Raw genomic sequence first — 11,971 nt, forward strand, 5'->3', positions numbered from 1 at the left:
GGTGACTTATGGCATTTGGCTTGTGAACACACAATAAAATTGAGAGCATGATTTTAAAAGGCATGATTAAAAATAAAATTAAAATAAAAAAAAGTTTCACATTTGGTCTTTGCAGTCAAAAACGGTCTTTACTTGGTCTTTGCACCACAGGAAATGAATGGGAAATTGGAAAAAATGTGAAAACAGAAAAAATTTAATTGCGTGTATAATCTGTAAATCAGCAATGATGCAGAGCTAGTGCACAGCTAGTCTGTATTTTATCGTGGAATACTACATTAATATAAAAACCTTTCAAAAATGAGGACTTTTTTATGATTATTTTCAATTGGGAAAAGATGGATCATAATAATTGAAAAAATATTAATAAGCACCATAAAATTCTCAAAATACAAAATGAAAAAGAAAAAATATTATTGAACAAAAAATTAAACCTTTTCAAGGCTTTTGTCACTTTTGACCATGAAGTCAAAAGTGTGATAAATAAAAACACTAATAATTTAACAACATTGTTAACTGTAACTTCAGCAAATGAGCACTGATTCACTTGTTTATTAATCCACTATTAGTGCACTGGAAATCTCACCTTTGATAGAGTGTGTAGATGCATTAATCGCTGCAGAAAGCAGGGAGGAGCAGTTTTGTGAGCTGTCATTTAAAGAGTCATCCAGTAGAGACATGTTATCTTTGAGGGACGCCGCCTCAGTGGAACTGTTAGAGGTCATGGAGCTGTTCAAGTTTTCTTCTTCATAAGAAGTGTCCTGCAAGTCCCTGGAGTCATCAATCATGGATCCTTCTGTAAACTTTGATTGGTCTCCAGTCTGGGAAAGACTATAAGAATTATCAAAAGTGTCCATCATTGAACTCCCATCCTCAGCTCTTGAGCTTTCAAGGTAGGTTGACTCGGCCAAGGACGGATAGTCCAGTGACGTGTCAGTGCCAAAAGAATCATTTGAAGTCTCACATTCTCCTTTCCTTGGGGCAGCATGATCTCTGATACTATTAGAGTCCTTTCTGCCAACTGCCATAGTGTCTCTTTCAGGTTCCTTTGGAACAATGAAAGCCAGTTCAAGGTTTCTACCATGAATTTGCAACTTATGCATCTCAGCTTGAGTCTCATTGTTGGACTCCTTTTTGGATGTGCCCATTATTATTCCAACATTACTCGGGGAACCACAGGCCTGAGGTCTACAGTGTGATTCCCTAAAGTCGTGCCGTACTAATCCATGAGAACCCATCTGCCCTGGAGTGTAAGAAGAAACGTCCGCATTTGCCACTGTCTCTAAAGGCTGAGTAACAGAGCCAATGAGGGAACGAGATACATTTGGAGCAGGAGAAACATTGAGAGGTGCTGAAGATGCCTGAGAAGAATAGCTAACAGCAGGAGGTGGTGCAGATGAAGACAGAGCAGCCACTTGAGGAGAGCCAGCGACCACAGACGGAAGTGCAGAGACCGTGGGGAGAGAGACGTTATCGGCAACAGATGTTGGAGTTGAGGAAGCAGCAGGATGTTTAGGACTCTGGCCTGTTAGAGGTGATGCCTCTTGGGGTCCTTTAAGTGGTGCCAGCGCAGGAGGAGCGGAGACAACAGATGGAGATGCAGCTAAAGATAGAGGTGTTGGAGAGACCTGTGGACTTTTTGACCCCTGGGCCTCTGGTACTGTTTGAGAAGGCACTGGCACCGTTGGAGGATGCATCAAGGTCTTAGAAGAAGACACCAGAGACTGGTTGTGGGAACCAGCAGGTGGAGCTCTGGAGCTCTTAGGAGAAGACATTGAAGGAGGTGTACCAAGTCCTTCAGCTGATGAAGGTCCAGAGAATCCAGGTCTTTGGCCTAGGACCATCTGAAGCGGTGGTGTGAGAGGAGAGGGTGGAGATGCAGATGCATTTGCACCAACACCTGAAGCTGTAGATAAAGCGAACCCTGGAGACGAAGGAGAATGTGACTCCGTTGGCAGGGTCGATGTTTTCCGAGGCGGACTAGCTAGTGGTGGAGGAGGTCCAGAGACGGGGGAAGAACTAAGCTCCTTTGCAGCAGCTCCCATCTCCTGACATTGTTTTACAGGTTTCTCCAGGTCCACGGCTGGATGCTGCACAGCCTGGTTATAGTCGGTATTAGAAACAGCGCCAGGGGGCTTTACAGGAAAACTCTCAGTTTCGGGCAACCGTTGGGGTACAGAGCTTTTCTCGACTCCATTGAAGCCTTTATCCATTTCTTTAAAGGACTCATTCATAGAAACTACAGAACACAAAACACACATACAACAGCTGTTAGTGAGTGCTTAAAACTGTTCAGATAGGTAGCAAAAAAACATTTGTTTGTTTGTGGTTTGAAATGAAACTTAAATTGGATTTTTAGGTCATGGATGTGGCCTGAGAAGTAGTGCACTATACTGTTAATGTGCAGGCAACTAGAGTTCAAACACGACTTGGGTTATACACTGTTGTGCAATAGCATGTGCACCATATTCACTCCTTTACACTCCCTATTTTCCCATGCAATGAAATAGAAGGCATTTGCTGTATATAATGAATGCGTGAACGAGAGAAAAGGTCCAAAATCAGCATGCACATCAAAGTGGAAATTACAGTAAAGCCTCTGATAGTTGTTGTCTCATGCTCCTCTGAGCAATTTGAAAACAGTGTGAATAAGTTCAAAGCAGAATAAAAAATTAAGACACAGACAATGCGTCTTGATCTTCAATGTGGGTGGAAAAGAGCACTGGGGCAAGATATCACCTGTTCACGGACTATCCGTCAGTTTGAATCACTTCTTAATCCAAAAAGTCACCTTCCTTTGGTGAAAACACGTCTGACTGGCCTAAAATTACTTTTGTCAGAGGATAGAATGCTAGTGTTGGTGATATTAAAAGCCATTCAGGAAGTGCATGACATCACCTAAGTACAGGAAATCAGAACATGGATGATAAAACACGCTGCCATATTACTTAAAATATGAATGCCAAAGATTGTATATTGTTTCCACAAAGCTGTCCACAAACAAGTGAAACAATCCTGTTTTGAAATGCTGTAGAGCTCATAAAACAAACTTGCCACATGTTGGTCACGTGTGAAATGTACCAACCTTTTTATTAATTTAAGGCAATGTACTTTGCATAGATCTTTACTAAGGCTTAATGTAAGAGGAAAAAAGTGAGAAATGGGCAGGAGTGCCACCATTTAAAACCCCAGTAGTATAGTTAATGAAAAAAAAAAGTTAAATATACACAATGGATTTTTATTTATTAACAAAATTTAAATAATAAGTGAGTACATGATAAATCCACCTTTCAAACCGTGTTTTTGTCTTACCCTGAAACGCTACAGTAAGAGCCGAAGCACAATAAAACAGTTTTAATATTTATCAAATATGCATAGCATACCTTTTTCTTTTTTCAAATGGGAAAATTTTAAATTAACACATTTTCTAGATTCTAAAACTAACTAAAATAATGTCAAATTTATTTGCTTTAATACAACTTTACAACCCACCTCTATTAGACATGCAAATGCTACTCAATAGCAATAACACTAGACTGTGCCAAAAAAAAATGTAATATTTAGTTCTTTAACTTTGGCAGCCATTCAGTACTAAATAAAATGTAATAAATAAATAATAATAATAATACATTCTAACAAATTAGAGCATTAAAAATGAAACCTAAACTGAAATTTCAAATTAAAAACTATATATAAAAAAAAAAAATCAAAACTATAACTGCCCTGTTTCCAACACACTTAGGCCTGTTTGTGGCAGTAGCTCACCTTGCATCTCTCTGCTCTTAGGCGAACCGCTATCAGGCACAGCAGAAGGGGACCTCATTGGGACCTGGACGTGATGGGGGCTGCTTCTTCCTCCTCCACTGCCCATGTGATGGTGCTGAGGGCTTCCTCGTGGAGGTGTAAAGCTCTGCGCTGCGGGTGGCATCATTTGAGTCTGTGGTTGAGACTGAGTTTGGGCTTGGTGCGATGGATGCTGATAAAACGGCATTCCATTAGGCATCACACCATAATGCTGCTGCGACTGCTGGTGGTGTTGGAGATGATGTGCCGTTGCAGACTGGTGCTGCTGGGACGGTGGGATGCCCTGGTTGGGATACGTCCCATACATACTGTGAGAGTTATATCCCATGGGCATCGAAGATCCCCCCTGCGGCTGCTGCCCAGGATTCACTCTTCCCCAGTACTGCGGCCCAGCACCTGGAGGTTGCTGGGACGGTCCCATACTTCCGTTGACTTGGTACGATCCATGGCTCTGGAAGTGGTGCTGAGGCTGCTGTGGTTGTATCCCACCCTGGGAGCCTGATTTCTGGTGCAACCCGAGAGGAGGGACGGGCCCCATCGCCGGGCTGTACTGAGACTGGCCCCACAGATAGTCAAAGCCCATGCTGCCTGGGAGGTGATGGTTGCTCATATGAGGATAAGAGGAAGAGGGAGGGTGGGAGCCTGGCTGGCTGCTCCCACCTGCAGTAGTGACGCCGTTCACATTCATTTCGCCATTCAGATCTGTGTGACCAACAGCATCATTTAAAAAACAGAGCATAAAGGCCTTAAAAGCCACCATGTTTATAGATTTATAGACCACATATGTGGATAAAAAATTAAATGCAAATACAAGAGAAAAAGACTCACTTTTCCCTTGCTGGGGGAAGCTCATGGAGGACCCGTTAGTAAAGAGAGAATCCCCTGAGGAATGCTTCAGTCCTGAGTTTGCTGACACAGAAGAGTGAGGCCCGTAGTTAAAATGGTTATTTGCTTCCATCTGCCAGAAGAAGAAAAAAAGGCAGAACTGAAAGATGATGAGACACATATTTTTAATATCAAGATACTTTTCTCTTATGCACAGACAACTGTAAATATGCCAATTGTCGCTTGATTTCCCTAAAAAGGATCTGAATATGCCTACTAAACAGTACACAAATTCAGTATTGTTGTGTCCCAAATGACGCACTATAGACTATGCACAATACAAAGTTTATTAGGTTATCTTATCAAGCATCAGAGTCTGAATGCATGAAGTGTCCATTCCAAACTTTGTTTTTTAAGTGCATCACCCAGGCATTTGAAGTGCACTAGAGCTGAAACAACTAATCGATTTAATCGATTAAAATCGATTATTAAAATAGTTGTCAACTAATTTAGTAATCGATTCGTTGCTAAATAATTTTTATTCGCCGTAAGCGGCTCATTTCGTGCATATTTTAAATCTGCGGTGACCAAAGTGTGGCAGTAATGAGCCACCGGAGGTTTTACTCAGCCAGTACAGCAGGAGAAGTAGCGACTAGCCAATAGCTGGCCTCGTTTTATGTCACGTGCTTCCCGCACAGCGTCTCTCTGTCTGCAGCATTCAGCGTGATGGGTGAGGCAGGCGGCAGTGGAGTAAGCTCGAGTAAGAAAAAGAAAAAAAGCGGAAGATAAAACTAATCAGACGAAGTCATCCAAAGTGTGGGAGCAAAAAGAGAGCAAGCCTAACTGTTAAGCCCTGAACATTTGGACATGTTGACCTTTTTGCACTGAAATGCAAAGTTTTTCTCAAATAATGAGTGAATAGTGTTCTGCCTCATTTCCCACAGGTAGTCAAATTCCTGTCAGTTCAGGCATAAGCTGTTTTGTTAACATTTTATCGCTTTATTACATTTTTGAATTTTGCACTGTTAAAAGGACCACTACATATTTAAATCCGATGAAAAATCACAGTGTGCAAAGACTTTTAGTTTGTGCAGATTCTGCAGTACAATGTTGTTTGCAAATGTTTAGTCGTAAAAGCTGATAAAATTGCTTTTTAACAATTAACATTTAAAGCTTTGTCATTTACCAGTTCATAATTCAGTTATGCAGCCTAATTATGACTGACTGAGAGAGGTTAATGTTTAAATGTATTTGAAATGCACTTTTTTCTAAGCATTCACTGCTCTTTTTCACACAGCAGGTTTTTTGTGTGTCCATTTTTTTTTCTGGACAACCTTCTGATGGATTTTACTTTAAATTTTACTTTAAAATGTGAGTTCCATTCAGGTTTCATGCCATTGGCACTTTATTGGAAGGATTGTTTACAATTTCACAGCATAAGCTATAAAGCTGTTTTCCAGGTATAAGCTGTGTGTTTACAGGAAAAAAAAATAATAAAATGCAATTTACTGCAATTTTAATTCTGTTTTATTCTTATTCTTCGTGATAATATGTTCTGAAAGATTCCTTAATAAGCTTTGTTCGGGATGTTAAACTACTTTAGGAGCCCTAAGGACTGCCATGGTGAAAACATTATTTGAAATCTCCTTGTGAAATTTGCTAGAGTATGTATGGGTCAGTGTTTTGATTGCAGAAGAGTTCGACAAAGGATAAATAACACATAATAAAATACAACTCCAGGTATGTTTTTGATGAGGATATGACAATGCAAAATGGTTAAAATCTCTAAAAAGTCTATGTTGAATGATAAAGACCCTTTGTTAATAATTTACTTGGGGAAAAAATGGGCAAAACAAAAATATAAGTACCAGCTTAAGAGGTGGACTAAAGGCTCAAAAATAAAAGACCAAACAATCAATAATAAAAAAAATACTTAATATCAACCCTAAAGTGCACTTCTTATTATTGGACTTTGAACACATTAACAACATGATTTATACTACAAAATGGCATTGAATCATGCATAAGGACACACCATTCGTCCAAATTCATAGTATTAAAAAAAAACTAGTAAAAAAGTGTCCAGGTGAACTACTACTTTGGGCGAGATACTGAAGTATGTATCCAAAGCACACTTCACTATCCCACATAGGCCATGAGACAGGATTTGTGAACGGCAGTAAAGCAATATAACTGGATGCCACAGGTCATGTGAAAGCCATCATGGCAAATGCAGTACTCCTGAATCACATTCACACTACACAGAACACTTTTTTTTTCTTCTCAGTTGCGAAGTTTGTTCCTCGTCAACTGTAGTGCCTACTAGAGTATGTGATTTCTGACACATTCTGTGATTTTCCAAAAGAAAAGAAAATAACAATATGACACAGTTGACTGGCTCAATTAATGGAGTAAGTTTAGGGCGGGACTTTCGATTTATCCAACCAATGACAGACAGGGTGTGGGAAATATTCAAGAAGCCTGCTTTAAACCTTGTCATTATAGACATCAATCACAATAAACAGTGCATGTCCTTTTGAGGAATAGAATACTTCCTGTTTTTACTTTTGGCAGACGCTTTTATCAGAAATGACTTGCATCAGTTCATGTATGAATCAAACTCATGACCTTGGAGTTGCTAGGGCCACGCTTTCTCTGTTCGAACAACTCAAGAGGTTGTACTTTAGTGCACCTTGGTGTCTGTCACTCAGATGCCAAACCATTAAAAACACATCTTCAAAAAAAAAAAAAAAAAAAAAAAAAACAGTCAGTGGACAAGCCATTTTTGTGGCCTAAAATTTGAGTAAAAAAAACAAAAACAAAAAAGATAAACCCAGAGAGACATAAATCCTTCCAAATAACCTGACTCATAATTCAATAATACCACAATAACTTTAAACAACAGGCAGATCCGTCTCATCTTCCTGTACTAAAAATCCGCAGACTCCAACTCGTTTATCGTTTATGAAGCAGAGAGCTGAAGACAGAGGCTGCGTTTCGAAAGCTAGCGATCTGTAACTATACTGCATTTATCAGCGTTTCTGGCGCGTACAGAACGTTCTAACTGGATTTTCGGAATCTTCGAGGACACGCCGAACGTTCGGAACGCAACAAGAACGCTGTGCGAGGCTTTGAGTCACAGCCACCGAGCACTGCTGCGGCGGACATCACAAATATTGCTCTTCACATCTCATCTCAACATAAAATGTCGCAGATAAAGCCGATGAGATGAGTTAAATAACACGGATCTCACGCGCAGAGCTCGCGCAGAACACCAGCCTCAACCTCAACGACTACACCTGACACATAACAACAAGTCAGCCCTGGACATTTTTATAAAAGCCCGTTTAAACGACCTCATGTTAGATTTATGCGCTTATATATCAAATCCGGCACTAATTATTGTATGCGCGTCCATCATTAGCCTCGCAGCTAACAGTAAACATCAAACTCAAAACTGTGTGATTCCATTCAGAGAGGCCGCGCGCTCACACAACGCCACTAAAAAGCAACACATACTTAGAAAGAGTGCTGTTTGATTAAATATCAAACGGGAAATGTGAATAAAGAAACGAGGGAGATGTGGGAATCGGTTAGCATGGAGGCTATCCGCCGCACATGACCACGCGCTGCTTCTGGATCTCACATCACACACGCGCGCGCGCGCACGCACACACATATATATCACATATATATATATATATATATATTCACATTTGATACAACTTCTCCAACACTAAAACACCGCAGCTCAGGGTAAACCAGCTCGTATCTGCTCTAACTCGGTCTCCCTGTTCCCTTCAACAGAGTTTCACTCTTGCACGATCACATTTAAACCCAAAAAATTAAGAAAAAGAAACGAGACGCCAAACACAAAACGAAAACAAAAAGACACCGCTTTGAGATAAAAGACTAATTGTGTACTCAGACACATGACCACAAATACACATAATGGGAAAGCATTTTAGTGATGTACACAGTGTAAACCTAGCGCTATACAGACACTTATAATGTTATTCTGATGTGAAGTTTGATTAAAGTGCTCGGTTTATATCAGCGGCGATGTCGTGACAAACCGAGGCCTGCGCTCCCGCATCACAGCGAGTCCTCGCGAGCGCTTATGAGATAATATTCGCCGATTAGCATTAATGTTAATTCAATATTTAGGAGTATGAATGAAATTGGGCTCAGAATTAATTTAACAGGGTTTAATCTCCGACGAGAGTGGCGTAGACGAAAGCACCAGCTCGTATTTACACAACCACGGGTTTGTGCGTTATTTAAATAATTAAAGACGTACAGATAAAACGGGCTGATTATATAAATACAAGAGAGAATGTGAGCTGTAAGACATCAGGGGAGCTTTTCATGCTTTTAAAGCTCGTTTCCACGAATGCGATGTTAAAAACGGACGTGCATCGTCTCGTCTCAGAAGGTCATCTTTCGTTGATTAATTCAGGTTAATGAATTCAGGAAAATGAGGCAGCATCACCCACACAACACTCTCAAAAGTTTCCCCGTGTAATGATAATAAAACTGGCCAACCTTGATCCCCGCAGATCGCGCAGGAGACGGGAGTGTGTCCCGCGGCAGAGGACCGATGTGGAGGAAGAGGGGGTAAGCGATGTAAAGAATAAACGGGTAAATAGCTAACCTTTGGGTTTCAGATTTGCAAACATGGCTGGTGATGTTTGAGCGCAGCCATGATCACAGACGAGAGACAGAGAGCGAGCCGAAAGAGGAAGTGAATGACGGCTGAAGAGCGCGCGCCTCCGGGTCTTAACGCCCGCTGTATGCGCTGCAGACCACGGAGAGTTCAGAGGAGACCGCGGCCAAACACCTGCACCTCTGCCCTGACACGAACCACGGTACACACAGTAGACCACACACCCCTGAGAACAAGAAATGTGCCAATTGTGCTGAACGGGCGCTTAAATCACTATACTTGCAACTGAAGTAAAAGACCACTTAAGAGAGTTAAGTTTCTGAACACACTTAAATACACTTAAAAAGTGTTCTTTGTAAAAATGTTCAATTTGAAGTTTCACATTTTGAATCATTGTTTTAATCTTTTCTCGTGCTTCAAAGAAGTAGGCTACTTGATTATCATTTTAACTCAATACACAATTATATAATTATAAATACAAAGAGAGGTTTAAATAGAAATGACATTAAAGCATATTTTAGTTTATTATAAATGTTTGTCGGTGCATTCATCCTTACACTTTATCCATATTTCCACAGACAATGGTGATTATGAAATTGCGTATGAAGATAAAAGAGGACTACTTCAATGGGTCAGAAAGCGCTCTAAAGTTCAGCTAATTGCATGCAATATAAATTGTAAACTATAATACATTTCAGTTTGCACTTAAGTATATTCTTTTAAAGTATTATTTTCCATAAAAAAGTACTCTTTTTAAATTATGCAAAGCAGCTACTGGACACTAAACCGCTAGATTCGGTGAGTGCCCATACAAAATACTGGTATAAAAAAAGCTTATTGTGATATTCTGATATTCAGTTGCAAATATAAAAGATTTCCCAAATATGTTTTATTCAGCAAGGATGCAGTAAATTGATTAAAAAAATAAAAATAAAAATAAACTTACTGATTAATAACTGCAAACATTTATAATGTAACAAAACATTTTTATTGCAAATAATCTGTTCTTTTTCATTTCTATTTATTAAAGGATCCTGAAAAAATCACAATGTTTCATAGTTTCCACAAAAATATTCAGCAGAATAACTGTTTAACAAAAAAAAAAAAAAAAAAAAAAAAAAACTTTTTCTTGAGCAGCAAATCTACATATTAGAATGATTTCTGAAAGATCGCGTGAGACTGAAGACTGGAGTATTCTAATGATGCTGAAAATTAAGCACACTGAAAAACAAAAGGTGAAAAATAATTTTCGATCAGAAATTGCTAGTAAACTTACATGATAGCATATTTCCTCTGACTGTCGAATACACAGGGACCCGGCCTCAAACCGTGTTCTTGAGAAATTCTGATTCTGGCATCATCGCATATGACTCCTCAAGACTGCAGGGTGTCTGATTTAACATTTCAGGTTTCATTTGGGACAGGGCGTCAAAAAACAAACACTCATACAGAAAACCAAAAACTTAAAACGGAAACGCATTTGTCTCCAACTATTTGCTCCATCATGTAGCCTAAACATGTGGTCTGGTGAGCAAAAGAGCAGGACCGGTTCCAATAAACTTAATTAAAAAAATTGCAAACAAATACTCATTATCGATTTCTATAAAAACATAGCATTTTTTTCAATATCCAAATGTGTTTCTGCTGCACAAGTGGGGAGGAGGAGTGTAGCGCAGAGCGCTAGGACCCAGCGCGAGGACCCGGAGTCTGAAGTCATTGTGGAGGAATGGATGCGCAGCCACAATGCGGCTGAAGGAAGTGATGCGCCGCTACTGAGAGGTAGAGCAGAGGCCATGCCTTTCAGCCAATATACAAGATATATAACCGACTGCATACATCCAGAATACCCCTGTTTTAAACAGGTGACCGCTTTTATTTTTAATTAACATGGCAGAAAATTAGACATAGGCTACACCCTGCTAAGGGCTGGTGTGAGATGAGGTATCAGCATGTCGTCATAGGCCGAGAGCGCGCATCGTTATGAACCCATCATTATAGCACCTCCTTCTTGACCTCACGGCGAAATGTTAACGTTGTGTAAAAGCGCGAGCTGTGGATGATTATTAAGTACTCTGAAAATTCGGAGTTGGCAGGTAAAAACAACAATTTTACCCCATGCAGTATGACTCGCGCACGTATCCCATCACCATCACGCCCTTGAACTACTTATTGAAGCCAGTTTGCCTGAGAGAGGAGTCTTTACAGTAAAGTTCCATTGGTTAACTATAATGATAATACTCCTGAAGCATTTATTAATCTTAGTGAATGTTAATTTCAATAACACATTACTAAAATCTAAAGTTGTGCCTGTTAAAGGAATAGTTCATCCAGAAATGAAAGTGTGCTGCAAATGTGTTCACCCTCAGGCCTTCCAAGATGTAGAGTTTGTTTCTTCATCAGAACAGATTTGGAGAAATGTAGCATCACTTGTTCACCAATAGATCCAATGCAGTGAATCTGTTCTGATGAAGAAACAAACCCATGTACATCTTGTACATCATCCAAACCTGTATAACTTACTTTTTTTCTATGGACTGCACAATATATTTTTGCCAATCAACATTGGACCCCATTGAGTTTGACTGTATGGAGAAAAAGCTCCTTGAGTTTGGAATGAAATTATGGTAAATAAATGTTAAACTGTTCAGCAGAGAAAATGAAAAGGTAAGCTTTGAGCAG

General features: G+C 39.8%; 1 protein-coding gene across 3 annotated transcripts in view; it reads right to left on the reverse strand.

Moving 5' to 3' along the window:
* Window positions 1-10,724, reverse strand: part of LOC109067523 (bromodomain adjacent to zinc finger domain protein 2A-like) — a 28,442-nt gene extending 17,718 nt beyond the window's left edge. Inside the window, exons 1-4 of one of the 3 annotated variants that reach the window (XM_042712721.1) lie at window positions 10,569-10,724; window positions 4,630-4,759; window positions 3,763-4,503; window positions 584-2,236 (exon numbers count right to left, since the gene is read on the reverse strand). In XM_042712721.1, the coding sequence (XP_042568655.1) occupies window positions 584-2,236; window positions 3,763-4,503; window positions 4,630-4,759 (2,524 nt within the window). In that variant the 5' untranslated portion in view covers window positions 10,569-10,724. Of the gene's footprint in view, window positions 1-583; window positions 2,237-3,762; window positions 4,504-4,629; window positions 4,760-9,171; window positions 9,418-10,568 lie in introns of those variants that run through there. The other 2 variants (XM_042712719.1, XM_042712718.1) reach the window with 2 other exon arrangements.
* Between the last annotated feature and the right edge of the window lie 1,247 nt (window positions 10,725-11,971).

The sequence above is a fragment of the Cyprinus carpio genome, chromosome A23 (genome assembly GCF_018340385.1).
Source record: "Cyprinus carpio isolate SPL01 chromosome A23, ASM1834038v1, whole genome shotgun sequence".
NCBI classification, from domain to species: domain Eukaryota; kingdom Metazoa; phylum Chordata; class Actinopteri; order Cypriniformes; family Cyprinidae; genus Cyprinus; species Cyprinus carpio.